At 39.6% G+C, this 22,102-nt stretch overlaps 1 protein-coding gene across 37 annotated transcripts in view; it reads right to left on the bottom strand.

The window, feature by feature from the left end:
• Positions 1–4,291: 4,291 nt before the first annotated feature.
• Positions 4,292–22,102, bottom strand: part of SOX6 (SRY-box transcription factor 6) — a 711,458-nt gene continuing 693,647 nt past the window's right edge. For 33 of the 37 annotated variants that reach the window (XM_055548488.1, XM_055548501.1, XM_055548492.1 and 30 more), the window contains 3 exons: positions 18,217–18,450; positions 15,216–15,432; positions 4,292–5,479 (listed from right to left, as the gene is read on the bottom strand). In XM_055548488.1, coding sequence (XP_055404463.1) covers positions 5,176–5,479; positions 15,216–15,432; positions 18,217–18,450 — 755 coding nt within the window. In that variant the 3' untranslated portion in view covers positions 4,292–5,175. Of the gene's footprint in view, positions 5,480–15,211; positions 15,433–18,216; positions 18,451–22,102 lie in introns of those variants that run through there. The other 4 variants (XM_055548503.1, XM_055548517.1, XM_055548524.1 and 1 more) reach the window with 2 other exon arrangements.

Raw genomic sequence — 22,102 nt, 5'->3', positions numbered from 1 at the left:
GCCTGTGGTTCTTCAGGAATAAGAAAGTACTGAGCAAGATATGTCACTGAGTTGCCTTCCAGCTTTCGTGTTGCCATGGATGACAATCAGAAGAGAATCTGCACTAAGCTTCACCTTTCTGCCTTGCCCCCTCCCACCTCTAGCCCTGCCTCCAAGGTACCAGCATTCCCAATACTTGTTCATGAGCTTTTGGAAAGAAATCTGTCCCCAAAAGAAAAGATGGGGTGGGGATGAAAGGGAAAAGTGTTTGCATATCAGTATTTTCAGTGATATTAGCAGAGGATTACGCTCAATAGTACATGGCATCAGAAACAGAACATAATCGGCAGGAATAACAGACAGAAGTTGTTTATTAAGGAAGAAAACATGTCAGGGGACAGATGACTTAAGGAAATGATGCAAGTGCTTTAGTAAAAGGACAAATGAGGTCATACAATATTATTATACTTTGAGAAGTGAGCTTAAGTGCCAACTCAGTCCTTAGACAAACATATACAAAATCAGGCAAGGCTACAGCAACCATTTTTTGTCATATTCTCATTAAAAAGGAAGACCCAGTAATAATTTCAATACATTCCTCTAGCTGCATTCTTTGCAGTTGTTGGCACTTGGTACAGGACTTCTCGTACGGTTTAAAACTACGAAGCGATCCTTTTTCTTTTCCTTAATGAGTAGGTAGAGGTCACCTCTTTGCAGAATGAGTGAATTAAGAGGAGCAGCCTCAGCTGTGGTGTGACCAGGCTGCCTTCCTACTGGGGGTAGATGGGCTTCCTCGAAACAATCCCCGCTTTCACTAGTGCCTGTGCCCCCCTGCTCGGGAGGGTGTGCTCCGGAGAAGCAGCCTGGCTTCACAAGGAAAAGAAAGAAGCCTTTAATTTCAGCCCTAGAGTGATCACACCCTTTTCAAACACCCCAGGCTCCAGTGGGGCTCATGTTCAGGGGAGGCCAGAATTTGACAAGCTCAATAGCACTGTGAGCCCACACCTGAATTTAGAACTTGGCCTGAGAGATGGTGTTGGGACCCTGGCAAATCAAATCAGGCCTGAGGACAAGGTTGGAGAGTATCAAATACCAAGTGGAGCGAACTGATGTGCTCCTGAAAGAGTGAGCTGAATACAGGTGAAAACAACAAAGCTTTCGTACCTTCCTGGAAAAGATACCACCTCACATCTGCCAGCGAAACAGAGACACTGCTCGACTGGCTGCTCCTGTCCACAGACTGACCTTTTCTTTCTCTCTCTCTTTCTTTCTTTCCCTTTCTTTCTCTTTCTTCTTTTCTTCTTTCTTTCTTCGTTCCTTTGCTTCCTTTCTTTTCTTTCTTTCTTCCTTTCCTTCTTTCTTCGCTTCCTTCCTTCCTTCCTATTCCATATGGTCCATTTTTTTAGGACAGGATTGTCTGTCAGTGTCCCTATTCTAAGTGACAAAGAAAATCCTGATCCTGCAAGTTCTTTAACAAAATGGAGATGTTTACCTTTGATTTGAAGATATTATGAAATAGGGAGCAATGAAAAAAAAAGTTGATTAACATTCTTTAATCTAATTGGCATGATGAGGCTTTCATTAATGGCCAATCTCAGAGGCAGATTTTTGCCTTTATAATGGCATTCATGCTTCATGCTATTAAATGGTCACGGGACTACCTTATAAGATTCATGTGGATTCACAGAGCAAATTGACTCCCTCCCAGCTGTGCTGGAAATTCACCATGTTCAATTCATCAGCTTTCTATGAGAAAAAAAGTGAAAGGCTGAGTCTGTGGACAGTGGGTTCTAAACTGTACGAGAACCCGAGTGAAGGGTTTTCCTGCTCCAGCTGCAAGTGGGGCTCTGCTCTCTCACTGTGGCTGATAATTCACTACCCCATGAGGTACAGTGACTTGTCAACTTCTAGTCTGGACCAACATACATGGATAGAGAACAAAAAGGAAATACATAACTTATATTTCACTAAATATTCATGAACCAAAAATAAATTCTATTTCTATGTTATATTTACACAATTAGAAAAATCTAAAATGAGATGGTAAAATCATAAAAACTTTGTTTAAGCCCCACTGAAAATAAAATGAAGTGATCCCTATGATTGTCATTCTTAATTTCCATGGATATTTAGAGCCAAACTTGGCTAATAAATAGAATAAACTGCTTATGTGCAGAATTTAGATTCAAATACAGCATCACTGTTTGACCCAATGAAAGAGACGTTTACAATCAGATCATTCCTGAATAGCCTTTCATTTTTAAGAACATGGCTAGGAGTAACTGAACCCCAGTACTGAGGCAGAGCTGGAGCTAAAACAAAGTGTTCATACACACATGTATTTTGCATAAATAAATGAAATAACAAGACATAAAAATGACTCAAATCCGGCAACTGTGAGGCAAGCCCACACGAGTCGAAACAGATGACTTTTGTTCATGTAGTTTTCGTACAACAGCTTCACATTAGTCAGAAGTGATAAAAAATACCATTTATATCCAGTGCTTATAACACTTACGAAACAACATCTGTGAGTGTGTGTGTTTTTTGTTGGGTTTTTGTGTTGTTTTCTTTTTTTTGTTTCTTTTTTTTTTAAACTACAAGCAAAATCAAGTTTCAGTCCTAAAGAACAGTCCTTTGTTCTCCACCAGCCCAGAATATTATTTTGGCATGGTCATAAAAACAAACAAAATTAACCTACTATTCTAAATGTTTGCCTTTGTGCAAAATTAATTACATACAATACAATGCTAGCCATACAGCACTCTACCTATGCAACAAAATCAAAAAGGAGTGGGAGAGGGCAAAAGCAAGAATCAAAGAGAAAGAGGAAAAAAAAATGTGAGAATGAACTGAGGAGGAGAGGTATATAATCAAAAGAAACCAGTCAGACAATAATAAATACTCATTTTTTTTTTAGAAAAATGACCTCCTCCTCATTTGAAATAAATGTACAAAAACAAAGTTCCAATCCCCAATCAATATTAAGAACCAAACATTCCTATCAGTACCTAAATCAGCTTATAGAGAGCACTCCTAGCTAATGACATAGACAGTAATGTCTTGGCTAGACCTATTTATCGCTCTTAGGTATGGCCGTGAGCACTCTTAAATAAATACGAAGGTACACTATTTTCTTCCAAGTGACAAGATGGCTCAAGAAATCCGATGGGGCCGTTCCTATGTCCTGGTGATCAGATTCTGGTTGTCCCATGAGGTGAACAATCCCATTTGCTGACATTCTCCCATTGAACTACTCGGGGTGAGGCTCCCCTGTAGGCAATCAGTCCTGGATTCAGGAAGGTCAAGATGGCATGGCTGAGCTCCCTGGCATTAGGAGATGAGGAAGGAAGCCTCACTGCCCTCCCAATGCATCAGCACATCTCCAGAAAAATCCTCGTGTGACATGGGCAGTTAATCTTGTTCACACGTAGGCATGACCCCCACGCGGCCACAGATGGAGGGAGTGAGCCAGAGGAACTTGTCTGCTGCCCCAGGAGTGATCTGTTCCCCAGAATTAACAGTAGGAACATCCCATTTAGGGAATGTATTTCCCCTCCTTCTCCCTCCCTATTGTTTTCTTTCATTCTCTGGATGTATCATGACAATTTGCCTCTGTCTTTGCTCTGAGGCTGTCATGTGGCTGCTTGCATCCTGGGGATTTTGCAAAGAACTCTCTAGATGTGCCAGATGGGACTGGCAGCTCAGTGAAGAGGTGCCAGCCCATGACAGCATCCCTGTGGACTCCTACATGGCCCGCAGCTTTGGGCTTTAGGATTGGCCGCAGGACTCTCCTGCCTGGCAGTCACCACTGTTGACCCTTGCTGCTAAATGGCATTCAGGGGAAATGCCACCGATGCAGATCCTACCACTTGTTGCTTAACTGAATTAGGGGAAAATTCTGGCAAAAGATTCAAAGTCATGGTGAACCTCAGGGACATTCCTGTTGAAGTGTAAGTCTCTACACCTGTATCCAAATACACAGCTCTACAGCCATATATACACTGATGTTCAAAAACAACTATATAGGTATTTAGTAGTATCTTGTTTCAGAAATGCTTCCAGATGTTCTGGGGACATAAAATCACTATGTACATCTTTTGTATCTAGCAGGAGAAGGAGGTGAAAAGGGTTGAATAGTTCTTTGGGGAAGGAGGGTGAGAAAAAAGAATTATTAAATTAATGCCACCAACGATTTTTTTTTTTAAATAAATAGTAAGTGGACCCTTGACATTCTGGAATGAATAAATTATTTAAGAGAAAAATGTGTTAAGACTGAATGTCAGGGTTAAAGGCAAAGGGATAATGGATGTAGTGAGAGGTGGTCTCAGGCAGAGAAGACCACCGTGTCGATATCTGGTGTGGTGATCGCTCTAGTGCGTGCATACCACGTCATACCACGTCACACTGATGGCACGTCAAGAGGCAAACACGATTGGGTACATGCGCTGCGGCAACCTTGTTCATTCCTTACAATATCTTGTCTCCAGATTCCTGAGTACTTTACCATTTTCTGGAAAAAAAAATATGTGTGGTTTGCTATTTTATTTTAAGATGCCAAAGATTGTCTAAGACTTTGCAGTGTCTCCTTTAAGACTTTTAAAATATTAAGATTCAAAAGTTATGAAAAAGTTTGGCACATTCAAAGTTTAACTCTACACGTGGAAAAATGGAATTCCGAGGCCTTTTGAATATGCTCTGCATGCAGCTGCACACGCCGTGGATTTGTTCTGTTTCACAATATGAAATTCTCAGTTGTTTTCTAAAATAATTCAGAATAAAAACACATTCACAACCTGTAGGCCGGCACAGCATACCTGAGTGAGAATGTTTAACCCCATCTAAAACAGTAACTTAAACCTTTATCAACATCCAAAAGAAAAAAGTAAGACAAAAATATAAGACTTGTAAGACAGCTATGGGTTGAGATAAGTTTTCAAGTCCTGGTGTCTCATATTTAATATGTCTTCACCTAAATTAAAAAACAACAACAACAATAACAATAACGACAAAAAAACTCAAGTTCATGAAAAATCAGGGAAAACTTAATCTGTCTCACGCTTTACGAAACAATTAAGACCATTCTGCTGATGTAATTGTGGAGCCACAAATGCATGCGGGCTCTTTAAGAACTTTTTTTGTTGGGGGAGGGGAGGTGAAATGTCAGAGTATTTTAATTCAGCAAACAAACACTTCTCAGTTGGCACTGACAGCTTCCGGGGCTTCATTTTCACTGCTATAGTCTGATTTGGGGTCGTCTTCATAGTCATCATACATTTCCATTTCATCCTCTCCATTAATCATTTCGTTTCCAGCTAGGCTTCCGCCGTCTGTCTTCATACCATAAGAGCTCTGGATGACTGGGAGGCTGGGCTCCGGGCTGGCCGAGGTGCTAGAGCAGTCAGAGGTCATCTGAGGTGACGGTGTGGTAGTTGCCATAGTAATAGCACCAGGATACACAACACCTGTTCCTGTGGTGATCGGAATCTGGGGCTGCTGCCTGTACAGATTCAAAACAATAAAATAAAACAGAGGGAAATATCTATATACACATGTTCTTCTGGGTGGCTTTGGAATTCATCCCTCACACAGTCTCAGGGGGGAGTCTGTTTGAAATTCTAAGCAAATGATGAAATGGGACAAAGGTGTTTCCTGGAGGAGTTCTGCAAACCTCCCTGATGATGTGGTTGAGGTTAAGCAATACAGTGGAGCAACTTATTGACGGTTTTGCAACATGGAAGCAAAGCTTTGATAACCCTTGGCATTTGGAACAAATACTGTAGTTAACTCCACAAAGTTACTTGTGAGATCATTTTTTTTTAGGATTTCCTAGAACATTACAAAAAAAAAAAAAAAAAGGCTGGTAACATGAGACATACTTTAATGACACTGTTAAGCAGGTTTATGTCTTCACCTTGGTTTGAGAGCTGTACAAAGAAAAAATCAAGATGAGAAAGGATCCTATACATCCCAGAGTCAGATTCAGTAAAGCATGTATTTGGTATCCATGTAAATGTCTACTTATTTCTGTGGTTAAACCTGTAGGGAAGCTCGTTGAAACTTCTATTTCCTAATTATGGAAGGATCATCTTGGATGTCATTACTCCTGTGGCCCTGGGCTGGAGCCAGGGTTGAAGGATTCAGGAATGAAGAACATTGAGAGCTTTGCTACTTAACAGAACAACACACGTTGCCTCATCCTAGACCCTAGTGGGTGCCAAGGCTTGGTCACACCAGATCAGTCTGTCATCATGTCACTCTAGTTCAAATAAACTTACCAGAGCCTTTACAAAGGTCAGTCTCTCCCTCTGCAGGGAGACATGGCTATCTGTCTCTCATTTCCCTTGTAACCTGAAATATTGAAAGAATGAAAGACCTACTACTTAGCTCGAAGAATAGGACTGAAACAATATTCATTCATAGATGCAATATTCACCAAGTGTTTCTCAATCTTTAGGGACATTAATATAAATTCACTTCAAACTGCCCTTGTAACTCTTTTCTGAGCCTCAGTTTCCATCCATTTACAAAAGCTGGGATCAGTGAAGTCCTGGAAGGTCCTTCCACCTTTTAATACTTGACTTCAGGTCAGTCGATCACTTGAATGATTCTTACTGAATTGAATAAGAATTCAACGTTCAATGAGAACGTTGGATTTGAACGTTGAATTGTAGAGTGAACGTTTCAATCCTACCCTGAAACTTTCTATCCACCTTAATCTAAGAGGAAAATACTCTAAATTTGTGAAGAATTAACTAAGTTACCAGCTATTTTTTGAACGTCCTGAAGGAGTATAATTTCTCAAGAGTTGTATGCTTTCCAGCCTGGTAGAAGGAGAAATGACAGAAATGGCCTAAAATCACACTGTGGGGTATCTGATAGTGCTGTCTTTAACAACCTCTGTCAAACACCATGAGGCATAATATTGATGCCTTAACCTTTAACTAACATAAAATATTTTCATATAGATTATCTCATCCAGTTAACATTGTAACTCCATGAGGTATTATTATGCCCAGTTTTCAGATGAAGAAAAGGAGACCTTGCTTAAGATCCTATACTTAGTAATCAGCACTGCTGAGATTTGAAGCTAGATCACCTGACTTGAATTCCATCATTCTCTCCTCTAAAGATATTCAGTATACAGATACATTATGCTTACTACATTCCATAAAAATTCCTGAGCTTGCAGAGCCTGTAGGCATCCAGTTGATACTAAGCACCTGACATTGATCCATTTTCTATGTTGCTCGCAGTGATATTTTGACTGTACCAAAGAAGAGGATAGAGAAATCTAAATCCATGTGTAGAAACATCTGATAAAATACTGGCTTCCCTTTCATAGAACCAAATTCTAACAACAGTATACTTCTTGCTTCCTAAGTTTAGGGCAAATTGACACAATTAAATTTTATGCTAACCTACCCAAAGCAATAAATGCCTCATTAATTTTTTTTTTTACTGAGTTTGGATAATTGCAATAAAAATATTTTTGCCTTAATCACATAATGAGTGTAGAGTGAAAACTTTTACTGCAATATTAACCCATTTTACAGATTTCCCAATTTGGTAAATGAATCTCTATTTGTTTTCTCTTAGTGTTCCATTACCAAACTATAGAACTAGTTTGTTTCATTTGCAAACTATCAAATGGTACATTTTCTTTTCATGAAGGACATTTTCTTTTTGCAAAGAATAGGTGGTCATTTTTTTACAGTATTTTAAAATCAAAATATCTATATAGCTATTAAATAAATTTGAATTGACCTCTTGTTATGTGCTATGGATAATTCTTAGATGTTTTTACTTTATCTTCTTTAATCCTCACAATAAGTCTGAGAGAGAAATATCACTTCCCCTATTTTACAAATGAAGTAACCAATTAAGTTCCAAAGATTTTTTGTTGTTGTCCAAAGTGACACAGGTACCATATCCAGGAGTTGAATTCTTTCTTTTTTCACAAATTCTCTACTAGATATCAAGATTAGGATGAGAAAGGTAAGCTCAGACTATCAGGAAAATACTTAATCTGAACCAGAATCCAACTCTTCTACACCGAGTTGCACATATTTAACAGTATTTGGACATTAACTTGGTGATGGAACACTGAGAACAAACAAACAAAACATCTTTCTGAAAGTGAGACAGAAGATATTCAAAAGCCTGCTACTAGGTGGTAGAGGGATAGTAGATGGCGTCACCCACTGCCTACAATCCCCATCGACTTCCTATCTGGTCAATTCCCCTTCATTCCTTGAAGATGGAAATGCATATAAAACTTCTTATCTGATTTGTATGTTAAAAAAAAAAAATCTCAACCTTAAAGGTGCAATACTGAACTGCTGATCATTCTTCCATATACCTGCCCCTCTCATAGCCTTTCAGGTCTTGGCTAATGAGTACTTCATCTTCTGACTGCAGGGGCAAATCCTAAATCCCTATATCCAATCCATCAGCAACTCCTATTGGTTTGCTCTCAGGAATATATAATATTCAGAATCCCTCCACTTTTGCCACCTCTAGCTCTACAAACTTGGTTTAAGCCATCATCAACTCTAATTTGTTTTATTGTAAGAGTCTGCCTCCTTAGTTCAGGGCACATTCCCTTCTGACAATATGTCAACCCTGTAGATAGAGTGATCTTTTCAAAACCTAAGTCATATCACAATACTCTTTTGCTTATAACTCTTCAATGTCTATCCATCTCACCCAGAATAAAATTCAAGGTCTTCACAATGGCCAACAAGTCTTTCAGAATTTGGCTCCCTACTACCTCTGACACCTAGTACTCATCCCAGCTATTCATTATGCTCCTACTGCTCTGACCCCATTATTTCTTGAACAAGCCAGACTCAATCTCACCTCAAGATCTTTGCATTTGCTGTTCACTCTGCCTAGCTCTCCCAGATATCTGCATGGCTGGCTCCCTCACCTCCTCATGTCTTTGCTCAAGTTTATCTTCTCAGTGAGGTATCTATATCCACTCATTTTAAAATTGCACTCCATCCTCTAAAACTCCCTACTCCTTTCCCTCATTTACTTTGTTTTAAGGCACTTACTACTATTTGATATTTATTTATTAATTCATTCACTCATTAATTGTCCGATGTCCCCCACTAGAATGCAAGCTTCATGAAGATAGGACGTTTCACTGATATAGTCTGAGGATGTTTCACTGTTTAGGCAGAGCCTGAAACATAGGAACCACTCAACAAAAATCTGTTTTATACATGAAATGAATTAATGAATGAACTAGTGAATAAAGGGAAAACAAATGAAAGGCTGAGTAGCCCATTCTAGAGAAGATGTAATGCTCTTAGATATATGGGAGAGAGGGTAGTGGAGAAGGAATGTGAATATAACTATCTTTAAATGCTTGAATGATTCTCTTCACACAAAAGGAAGAGATTTGTTCTAAAAGGGACCAAAGAAGAGGATCAGAACCAATTTACAAAGTAGCAGAAAGGCCGAGTATGGCCTAGTTAAGAAGAAAGAACTTTCCAGCATTAGAAGATGTTCCATAAGGAAACTAGCTCCCTGGAAAGTGGTGAGCTCTCTAGCCCTAGAAGAGTTCAAGCTGAACTTAGAAGGACTCCCACAATGACTACAGAGGCCCCTTCTGGGTTACCATTGATTCTGAAGATACAAAATCATAAGCTGACTGTTATGCTGGCCTTGATACCTCATTGTCATCATCAGCGTAAAAATAGACTAAAAATTTTGAGTATAGCTTTCAAGAGTTTCCAAAATACTGTTTTACCCGACATATCTTACTTTAATGCCAGATAAAATTCTTAGGATAGCCTCTTTATTTATTATTGAACATTTTCATATTTCTTCCTTATATTCATGTTCTCCTTCATGCCAAAATAGGAATATCTACCTGTACTTTTGGAGAAGGAAATGGCAACTCACTCCAGCATTCGTGCCTGGAGAATCCCATGAACAGAGGAACCTGGTGGGCCACAGTCCATGGGGTCTCAAAGAGTTGGACACACCTGAGTGAACACTCACTCACTCACCTGTACTTTTCACCAGGCTGACCCTACCCAAACCTCAAGCCCCCTTCTTCAGGAATGGACTATAGCTGGCTCTAATGCGTAGTAATCTCCCTTCCTCTGAGCTTTACTTGCTCATCTATATAATTGAAGTTAGTACTTCATTATACATCATATGGAGCACCATGCAATGTATTCTGTGTGTGCATGTGTACATGTGTACATATAATAAACTGTTATTTGCTAACCTATCCATGTAAGTCTCTGGCTTCTCTGACTATAGCATTCTCTGAGAGCTCACTGTGGATAGAATTAATGTACTATATTAACTTAGTACAGTGTTAGGCACACAGCTGGTTTCAGATAGGCCCAGTCCCTTACCAATTGACTGACTAATCAATTAACAAAATGGAAAATCCAGCCAGCATGCTTAAGCTTTGTCTATCGGAAATTACTTTCCTGAAAAGCATTTTTCCTTCCTTTACAGATCAATTGCAAAGTCAAAATTCAAACACTGCAGATTTCACAAACAGGAATAGCTGGCAAGCATTGGGCTTTATAAGTAATGAATGTGCACATCAAAACAAAAGTTGTAGACGTTTGTAAAAGTATACCTATGTAGCTGATATGAGTAGAGATGGCTAAGAACCCTCCCTCCTAGCCCAAGTAGAATTTGAGTTGACCCTGATAAAGTCCAGCATTGTGGTTTCCAAATCACAAGAACATTCCTGGAATATATAATCTAGCTTTGCCAATTGCAATGGAACTATTTATTTATGTTGTCAAAGGCCCTGTTTGCTGATCCTTCAGACTTTTACAGTATTATAAATGAAGGCAATGAAGTCTGTTCCTCAGGAGATAAACCTAGAAGTTGCATATCTTTTTATATTACCTATTAGAGATTCTAATCCAGCTTTCTCTATAGGAGGACAAGACTAAAAATAGTATGTCTAGTCTACTCAGTTAAATTTGTAAGTATCTTATAGGCGTGATTCAACCTCTTTAAGATCAAGATGGCAAATGTTCAAATCACTTATACCACAATCCAGTAGAACATAATTCTTTACAATATGAAATATATACCTAACACATGGCATCATTTCTCTAGAATAAGAATATTTGCTCTAATTTGGGACTTACTATGCGCTAGACATTGTCCAAGCACTTTCGATATATTAAGTTATTCAGTCTTCAGAAGGGTCTGAGGTTGTAGGTATTATTGTCATCTCCATTCCATATATGAGGAAACTGAGGTACACAGAGTTTAAATAAGTTTCCCAAGAGCAAGTGGAGAGTTCAGAAGAATGAAAGACACTATGGGTTTCCCAGGTGGCTCAGTGATAAAGAACCTGCTTGCCAAGCAAGAGACACAGGTCCAATTCCTGGGTTAGGAAGATCCCCTGGAGAAGGAAATGGCAACCTACTCCAGTATTCTTGCCTGGGAAATCCCATGGACAGAGGAGCCTGGTGAGCTGCAGTCCACAGGATCACAAAAGAGCCAGGCATGACTTAGTGACTAAACAACAATTGCACTAGTTCCTAGAGCTGGAAGAAGCAGATCTAGTATTTCAGCCAGCACAGAATTGATGTTCTTAACCACTTACACTATACAGTCTCTAAACAATTTGTAGGCTCTAATTGAAAGTTTATGTGCAATGGTGAAAAGGAAAGATGTTTTACATAAGCCTGGTCTAAATCTTAGCTCTGTACTTTACTAGCTGTGTGACCTTGGACAAATTATTTAACATCTCTGAATATTGTGTTTTTCAACATTGTAGTGAGGATGGTATTGCCTGTCTTATAAGTTTTTGTGTTTGCAATAATTGGTATAATTAACTCAGCATAATTATTCAATAATTTACTATTATTGTTACTCAAAAAGTAGCTCTAATTTTAATATTTCATAGTATCTGCATAATTCTCGATTAGGTAAATTACTGAATAAAACTTCAACAAATTGGAAATAAATTTCATTTGGACATAGTTCTTTGGGAAAAGGCAATGTTGTAGCTCTATGAACCCTAATTATCATCTTAACATTAATAGTACTCCTATTGGGATTATTACAAAACTCTGATCCTTAATCTATCAATTGAAAGGGTTAAATCTAAGGTTAGAGACAACATTACTCCATTTCATATATTGATAAATTCATTTCATAATAGCTAAGTGAAAAAAATCTAACTCCCTGAACTTCCAGTTGTATCATCAGTAAAATGCATGGCAATGTTGAGCCATATATGTAACTTTATTGCCTTGAAAATTATGCACATCTTTTCAAAATCAGCTATAAAAATTGATCTCATCCCCATTCCCTCAAGATGTCAATAGAAATCTTTGAATTTCTTGTTTGTCTTTCCCTCTTGTAATAACCCCACATCTAATGAAGATCAATTTCCAAAGATGAACCCTAGGGAGTTAATAATCTATCAAAAACAACTACTTAAAAGAGAATACTAATCCTTAAGTGGAAATAATATCTGGCTTTATGTAGCAAGTACTATTAAAATCGGGCAGAGGAAAATACTCAGCATTGAAGATTAAAGAATGAAGTATTCTGGCCATTGCTTGCACATCCATAGCCCTATTCCTCAGTTTAAAATGAGCCTTCCACAAAGGACCTCCTACACTATCAGGATTCTTCGTCTCTAAATTTCAAAGTTCTTTTATGCCACTGTATACCACAATAAAAGACCTTATTTTCTCTAGGTTCTAGGAGCTCTTCCTCAAATAGCATAGTTACACTCACGACTGTGCAGAATAGGACTGTGAGGCCTATTTTGAAGCAATGTAGTAAGGACAGTTTCTCAGTCATTTGGCATGACAGAGACAGAGACCTGATTTAATCCTTTACTTCATCTCACCTTTCAGTAGCCATGAGTGTGTGCTAAATTGGTTGTCACGTCCGCCTCTGTGTGACCCCATGGACTTCAGCCTGCCAGGCTCCTCTGTCCATGGGATTTCCCAGGCAAGGATTAAGGAGTGGGTACCATTTTCCACTCCAGGGGATCTTCCCAACCCAAGGATCAAACCCTCGTCTCTACATCTACCTGCACTGGCAGGTAGGTTCTTTCACAAGCGCTACCTGGAAGCCCTCAGTAGCCATCAGACCTCTTAAAGCCTCGATTTCTTTATTTTAGAGGATACCTCATATACAGTAGGCATTCAATAAGTGGTAGATGCTACTGAGTTGTTTTAGAGTTTCATTTTACATACATTGTTATCTGTTGAAGTATTTTGATCCAGAGCTATTGTCAATGTTGCCTTTCATAAAGGGGACTAAATAGAATTACTGCATCTCATATATTCAAATAAGTATCAGGGAACTAAAATAGTGCTTTTGCTAATCTTCCAGACTATGGCAAAAGGGACCCACTATGCAACACAGGGGACATGACAGGAGAGAAAAATCGGAATGAGAAAATGTCTCAAATTTAAACGTTCAATTCTCTGTTCAAAAGAGATTATATACGTTTTCAGGGATACACTAACAGGATTAAAAGAAGACATTATACAGTCTTAAATTTACATTTTCTTACCTACAACTATACTTCCTAAAGTGTTCTGTGATTTGGTATATTTCATAAATACTCTAATTAGCATGTGAATTGCCCAATTATACTGTATTGTACTTTTGGAGTTAAAAGCATTGCTTTTTAAAAAATGTAAACATTTATAACACCGAAGGATTTGATATCCTATTTTGGCACATCTTCATCTGCTAATATACAGGGATCCTCAAATAGCAAAGGGATTTCAGCTTCACTTTACCTCAAAAAGGTTCTACCATACAGAGACTGTGCCATTCCTCACATAGGACTCAGGCATATTCTGTAGGCATCATCATTGATTGTCTAATGTGATATAAGACAGTTTTACTGTGATAGCAAATCCATGTTTAATAAGGAAAATAATGATAGGAATTCACCATTATTGATATTATACTAAGATTATACAAAGCATTTTTAAAAGCATTGCCTTATTGAGATAGGCACTATTATTTGTTTCACTTCACACATGAGAAAACAGAAGCTTGGAAAAGTTAAATAACTTGCCCAAGCAGACGGCACAGTCAGAGTCTGAAGCAAATGCTGAAGCCCATGCTCCTCCCTAGGACACTCTAGTGTCCTGTATAGTGACCCAGACTGCTCTCATTGGCCTTTTTGTGTGTGTATTCTATTTACCTTTCCAAATTAGTTTTCTGTTTTTAAACACATGCTTCTGAAACCAACCTTTTGTTCCATGAGGTTATTTTTTTTTTAACGTCCTTAAAAATAAAAGGTTCTTTACTCCTCCTCTAAGGTATCTCTTTTCTTCACCTCAAGTGAAGCTTTCTTATTTTCCTGACACGGCACAGCTCCTCAGTTCCCCTTCCAGTCAACAGTGAGCACAAGTTCCTCTTTACTTCTTCCACTTCTCTCTCTCAAGCCCTTCCTAAGTGTCTCTCCAGTCCGATTCCAGCTGCCTCAGGCCAGGGCCTCCAGAACAGTCCTCTGGTTTGCCACCCCCCTGGGCTTCTAGGCCTGAGTGTGCTGGAACATATAGGCATCTGCATCCCCACTTAATTCTGACGACTGTGGTTACAAGAGGCCTCTTTTGAAAGCAGACAGCCAGTCAGCCAAGTCGAAATTTATACCAGAAATCTATTACCTAATTTTTAAACAAAATGACATGAAATCAGACTTGAAGATATCAAAAACATGTCTAGTTTCTGATTTAAGCAAGAAAAATCCACATTGTTACTGCTTCTACCACAGAATAATTTACTGCAACAGGAGTTCTGGATCTTATGCCAAAAATGAGGTCCTCTAACCAATGTCAAGGCCAATTATCTTGTGGTAGATCCCACAACAAAAGCAGACTATTGTGATTAGAGTCAGAAGCACCACCCAGAGAAGCTGGAAAGCTTCTGGGGATTTCTTAAGGTTAGTTTTTTTTTTTTTTTTTCTCTCTCTCTCTCTGTCTACTTAAATAAACTACCAGAAACTTTGTGTGTGGGCACTGAATATCTTAGATGAGTTTGAGAGACAATGAAAGGGGTGATCAGTTGAGAGCAATCTGTTGCATTTCTTTTGATTTGAGCAGGAGCCATGCTGCAAGGCTGTGTAGTCCTGATAGGCCCCATCTGTCACAAACTCCTCCTTGCCCTAATCTCCTTCCCAGACACACTGCCAGTAGCCATCCTGTGGTTTTTACTGGGAAAGGAAAGCCCAGGTGGCTGAATGCAGGAACACTTACCCCACAGTAAAGAACTGCCTCATCTCCTGTCTCCGAGACCTCATCAGTTGCTTGTATTCCCCAATCCGGAGCTTCTTGCCATCGACAATGCAGGTGCGTTTCGGTCGAGGTTTGTACTTATAGTTCGGGTACTTCTCTAAGTGGATCTTGCTTAGCCGGGCCTGCTCCTCATAATAAGGTTGCTTTTCTTGGTTGGACATGGATTTCCAACGAGACCCTAGACACAAACATAGCCTTTAAGTACCTAAGTGGTCAAGGCAACCTACTCCTGGTAAATACTGGGTCTACCTTCCCACCACTTCACCCACCTGGGCTCTGAGTATCTCCTATTACCACATGTCATCCAGTCTCACAACTAGTATTTTAGATGATAGAGCAAAGAATAATTTGGATGTGACACATTTATTACATTATTTTTCTCAATAATTTAAAGCCTGATGCTACAATAAGTATATTGTTTTAAAACATGTCTTTGCTGCTTAAAGATCATCTCCTACACCAAGGTCATTTCCCCACCCATCTACATAGGGTTAAAAACCTGAATTTCCTAAGTATACTTGGAGTATGACAGAATACTCAGGAACAACTCTCTGCTGCTGCTAAGTCGCTTTAGTCGTGTCCGACTCTGTGCGACCCCAGAGAGGGCAGCCCACCAGGCTCCGCCATCCCTGGGATTCTCCAGGCAAGAACACTGGAGTGGGTTGCCATTTCCTTCTCCAATGCATGAAAGTGAAAAGTGAAAGTGAAGTCACTCAGTCGTGTCCGACTCCTAGCGACCGCATGGACTGCAGCCTACCAGGCTCCTCCGTCCATGGGATTTGCCAGGCAAGAGTACTGGAGTGGGGTGCCATTGCCTCCTCCCAGGAACAACTCTCTAGGTTTCAGTAATTCAAACAACTCTAACACTCCAAGCACCTTCGGTGAAGCTATCCTTTGATAACATGTTAGCAAATGTTGATATTCTTCCATATATAAAAACCTAAGGTGCACACTGTCTCCCCTGGCCTGAGGTAATTAAAAAGCCTAAACTCCACTCAAGAAGTTATAACTTTAGAACCGGAAGGTACAGTTGGAATTATATATACCATTTTCAAGTACTCTAAACAATTCATTCAAAGCCATACCAATGAAAGTAAGAAATTTTTAATACGGTTTATACAGGAAGAAGGAAAAGTATTCACTTCTCTAATATTGTTTATAAAGAATTATCTAAACACTTGACGAAGAAGGGATGTGTTTTTTACGTGTATCAAATTGCATTTTTGTGTGTCGCTAGTGAATAAAGCGGTAACAGCTGTGCTGACGGGATGCTAGCTGTTCTTCGGTGGAGATTTTTCATATATAAACAAATGGAAAAGTTGTACAAATATTCTCTGTAGCCAGCAATATCCTGGTCTGTTTTAATAGCACATCCATCCCTGTTTTCCTGATTGTTGTGCAAAAGTTGTGTAGAAAGTCTACATGGACAAGGTTCTCTGTGTTCGGCTGGCTCCCAGCAGCTTAAAGCCCCAGTTAATGGAGGATTTTTGGTGCTCTTAAAAATGCCTGTGCTTAAAAGTTTACACTTTAATGAATACACTTACTATACTCTTAATTTTTTTTCACAGAATGCACATCAATAATATAGATTCCCCACAGCTGCCAACATGGAAACAGAGAGGTTCTGTGCCCATGGGCAAGCTTACTCGTACTGCTAATAAAATGGCCAAAAAAGAGAAAATTTCAAAGTTAGATATCAAAATTTAGGGACAGAAAAATAATAATTTTCTTTGGAACATCTATTAATTAGAAAAAATTTAATATATCCATCATGGTTTAAAAGGTCTTTAAATTCATAAGAATGATCCCCTGATATACATCTCTGAAAGTCTAAATTGTAAAGTCCACTTAATTGTAATGATTTTTAGTATCTACCTTGAAATTCAAACATCAAAAAGAAAAAGGGAAAAACTATTTTAACATTTTAACACTATTTGATCTTATGTATGTTCTAAGTTTTCATAGGGGTCACTGCCTCAAATGTCTCAGAATCAAGTTAAATTATTTATACAGTGACAAAACATGTGTATTTGTGTATGTCCAGATCATTGATATTTACTCAGGTTAAATATTTATTGCTTTTGAACAAAACATTTAAAAAAAGAAAACCACAGCTTAAGTCTCTAATGTTTTTCAGCTTCTTAAACAGCTCCCTTTGAGATTTTGTCACATCATGACAGCTTAAATAGAACAGTGCCTTCTGTGTTTTTTCTTTTTAAAGAGGAAACATGTTGACTGCAATGCTGCATGTTGAATAAAATACGTTCAATATGTTGAGTACAATAATTCCACACTGTATAATCTGCACGAGGCAAGCTTTACACTAATAGAAAAAGGATTGAGTTTAATCCAGAGAAACAGGAGAATCACTCTGGCAAGTTACCCTGTGGTCTATGTGTTCAACTCACTGCTATGAAATCTGAACTAGTCATATCTTATTAAAGTAAATGTAGTTTTATTTTACAAGTTTTAAAGTTATCATTAGAGGCACTGTTCTACACTTCATAAATTTCACACTATTTTGGGGGCTCACCCTTAGTCCTTGGTGAGTTCTTTCAGAAGGACATACGAACCCAAGAACACTAAAGCAGAAAACTGAGTGTTTCCAGGGTTTCATAGCAACTGAAAGATTTTAAAAGACTAAATTAAGAAAAGGAGATAAAGCTTGTCTTTATGATTCTTAATTAGCAGTGACCCCTGAGAGTTGTCCTATTAACACACACAATAAATAGTTTTGTCTCTAAAATAAGTGTTTAGTCAGTCCTGCCCTGGCTCCTGGTGGATGTACTAACTCCTAAACCTAAATGCCACGGTGCGGGTGAAGAGTCAAGAGACGATGACAGTCTCCTGGGGCAGCCTGCTGAGTGACACCTAATATCTGCACACCACCGTCTCCCTTAGGTGTCATATTAGGACCCTTCTTTCCACTCATTGGATAATTAGCATCAGTGTCTGCACTCACCTAAGATTTTGCTAATGTTGGAGTTATGCATGTCAGGAAAGGCCTGAAGGATTTTCCTCCTCTCATCCTTTGCCCAAACCATGAATGCATTCATTGGTCGCTTGATGTGTGGCTCGCTGCTGGCCCGGCCTCGGGCATCCCTGTAGACTCGTGCTTCAGCCACAGTGGCACCTCCTGTTGGCCAACAATAATACTGCTGTAGTTTAGCTGCAGAGCCATTCATTGCTTTACTTCCTGTAATGTCAGGGCAGGAAGAACAAGACAGGTGCAAAGCATTATTATCTGGATAATGTAACACAACTTGCCACCTGGTTCAGTTGCTTTCCCTAGCAACTTTTTAATGAACTTCTTTTTAAATGAACTCTTGGAAGCAGGATACAGTTGCAGATGACAATCTTACAGGCTCTTCTGAGGTAGGTCTCAAAGATACACTGGGCAGAATTACTTTTGCATGTTTTTAAACGCCTAGTACATTTTTACTACAATCAATTCCAGTTGACAATAAAGCATTATTTCGGCTTCCCAGGTGGTGCTAGTGATAAAGATCCTGCCTGCCAATGCAGGAGTCATAAGACATGGGTTCAATCCCTGGATTGGGAAGATTCCCTGGAGGAGGGCACAGCAACCCACTCCAGTATTCTTGCCTGGAGAATCCCATGGACAGAAGAGCCTGGTGGGCTACAGTCCATAGGGTTTCAGAGTCGGACATGACTCAAGTGACTGAGCATGCACACAACCTTTCCTGCTGTGATTTCTCCCTTCAGAAGTAGGCTCTTATCTATGATTTTAGCCTCATGTGCTAAACATCACAGCCATTTCAAACTGCTGCTGCTGCTGCTAAGCCACGTCAGTTGTGTCCAACTCTGTGCGACCCCAGAGACGGCAGCCCACCAGGCTCCCCCGTCCCTGGGATTCTCCAGGCAAGAACACTGGAGTGGGTTGCCATTTCCTTCTCCAATGCATGAAAGTGAAAAGTGAAAGTGAAGTCGCTCAGTCATGTCCGACTCTTCAAGACCCCATGGATTGCAGCCTACCAGGCTCCTCCGTCCATGGGATTTTCCAGGCAAGAGTACTCGAGTGGGGTGCCATTGCCTTCTCCCCATTTCAAACTATCTTACCCAAAAGAATTCTCTTTCACAATACAGTACTTTGGCCAGTGCTCCCCTCACTGGCTGGAAGCTCCTTCTCTTACTTCTTCAAGCTAAATCCCACTCATCCTTTAAAGCTTATTTAAATATGGTGTGTTTCATGAATTAATTAAATGATTCAATTTAAACAATTAACTGAGCAATTACTATGAGTTTGGCTTTATGCCAAGTGCTAGGTATACAAAAGTGAATAAAACAGCACCTGCTTTTAAAGGAGCTCAGTTTGGGGAGGAGACAGATCCCAAACAGACAGTCATAATGGAATATATGGTAAGTGCTCTAATATTGAAGTAAACAGGACATCAAGAGGGCACCAGCAGAGGGGACAGTCAACTAATGCCTCCTATTAAAGGTGACATCTAATCTGAATCTTGGAAGACAAATAGGAATTAGCATGTGAATAGGGGAGTCTTTACTGCCCAGTAAAGACAGATGGGTAGGGTAATTCAGGCCAAAGGAAGAGCATTTGCAATGATGCCTCCTAGGCTGCATTCATTCCTCTTTTTTTTTAATTTTTTTTTCTGTGCCAAAGAAATTCCTTTTCTTTTTTTCTATTTTTTTTTTTTTCCGGTGATCATCTCTAATTATTTCCATTCTATCCCCAGGTTTAAAAAGTTAGTGTTTATGTTGTACTCATTTTTGTATCCCCCGGATTTTCCATACAATAGATACTCAATAACTATTTATTGGGCTTCCCTGGAGGCTCAGACAATAAAGAATCATACTCATTTCACATGCTAGCAAAGTAACGCTCAAAATTCTCCAAGCCAGGCTTCACCAGTATGAGAACTTCCAGATGTACAAACTGGGTTTAGAAAAGGCAGAGGAACCTGAGATCAAATTGCCAACATCCGTTGGATCATAGAAAAAGTAAGAGAATTCCAGAAAAACATCCACTTGTGCTTTACTGAGTATGTCAAAGCCTTTGATTGTGTGGATCACAACAAACTGGAAAATTCTTAAAGAGATGGGAATACCAGATCACCTCACCTGCCTCCAGCGAAATCTGTATGTAGGTCAAGAAGCAACAGTTAGAACTGGACATGGAACAACAGACTGGTTCCAAATTGGGAAAGGAGTATGTCAAGGCTTATTTAACTTATATGCAGAGTACATCATGCAAAATGTCAGACTGGATGAAGCACAAACTGGAATCAAGATTGCTGGAGGAAATGTTAATAACCTCAGATATGCAGATGACATCACCCTTATGGCAGAAAGCAAAGAGGAACTAAAGAACCTCTTAATGAAGGTGGAAGAGGAGAGTGAAAAAGCTGGGTTAAAACTCAGCATTCAAAAAACAAAGTTCATGGCATCTGGTCCCATCATTCCATGGCAATAGATGAAGAAACAATGGAAACAGTGACAGACTTTATTTTCCTGGGCTCCAAAATCACTGCAGATGGCGACTGCAGACATGAAATTAAAAGACGCTTACTCCTTGGCAAGCTATGAAAAGCTATGAAAAACCTAGCTTGAAAAGCTATGAAAAACCTAGACAGAGTATTAAAAAGCAGAGACATTACTTTGCCGAAAAAGGTCCATCTAGTCAAAGTTACGGTTTTTCTAGTAGTCATGTATGATTGTGAGAGTTGGACCATAAAGAAGGCTGAACATTGAAGAATTGATGTTTTTGAGCTGTGGTGTTGGAGAAGACTCTTGAGAGTCCCTTGGACTGCAGGGGGATCAAACCAGTCAATCCTAATGTAAATCAGTCCTGAACATTCATTAGAAAGACTGATGCTGAAGCTATAACTCTGATACTTTGGCCACCTGATGTGAAGAGCTGACTCATTAGAAAAGACACTGATGCTGGTAGACATTGAAGGCAGGAGGAGAAGGGGATGACAGAGGACAAGATGGTTGGATGGCATCATGGACTCAATGGACATGAGTTTGAGCAAGCTCCAGAGATGGTGAAGGACAAGAAAGCCTGGCATGCTGCAGTTCATGGGGTCACAAAGAGTTGGAAACGACTGTGTAACTGAACAACAACGACAACTACTCCTTATTTGGCTTCCTTGGAGACTCAGTTGATAAAGAATCTGCCTGCAATGCAGGAGACCTGGGTCCAGTCCTTGCATCAGGAAGATTCCCTGGAGAAGTGAATGGCTACCCACTCCAGTATTCTTGCCTGAATTCCAAGGACAAAATTGTTCAGTTTTCAACTCATATACAAAAGTAGTAGACTAAAAGCCAGTCATTTCAAGGGTCCTGATATATTTATCTGCTGCAGGAGGATAATTCTTTAACATCCCTATGAAAGTGAAAGTCGCTTAGTCGTGTCCAACTCTTTGCGATCGCATGGACTCTACAGTCCATGGAATTCTCAGGGCAGAATACTGCAGTAGGCAGCCTTTCTCTTCTCCAGGGGATCTTCCCAACCCAGGGATTGAGTCCAGGTCTCCCGCACTACAGGCCGAATCTTTACCACCTGAGTCACACACCCCTATGAAACTGTTTCTAAATTCTTGATATTTCATGGTTTCCCAAGACGTCACCATAGTACGTGCTAAGTCGCTTCAGTTGTGTCTGACTCTTTACAACCCTATGGACTGTAGGCCACTAGGCTCCTCTATCCATAGGATTCTCTAGGCAAGAATACTGGAGTAGGTTGCCATGCCCTTCTCTAGGGATATTCTAGGCCCAGGGATCAAACCCACGTATCCTGTGTCTCCTGCATTGGCAGGTGTGTTCTTCACCACTAGCACCACCTGGGAAGCCTAGTGACCATAATA

This window comes from Bubalus kerabau, chromosome 15 (genome assembly GCF_029407905.1).
Source record: "Bubalus kerabau isolate K-KA32 ecotype Philippines breed swamp buffalo chromosome 15, PCC_UOA_SB_1v2, whole genome shotgun sequence".
In the NCBI taxonomy this organism is placed as follows: domain Eukaryota; kingdom Metazoa; phylum Chordata; class Mammalia; order Artiodactyla; family Bovidae; genus Bubalus; species Bubalus kerabau.
Note: the sequence above shows the minus strand (reverse complement) of the source record. Positions and strands in the feature narration are given on the sequence as shown.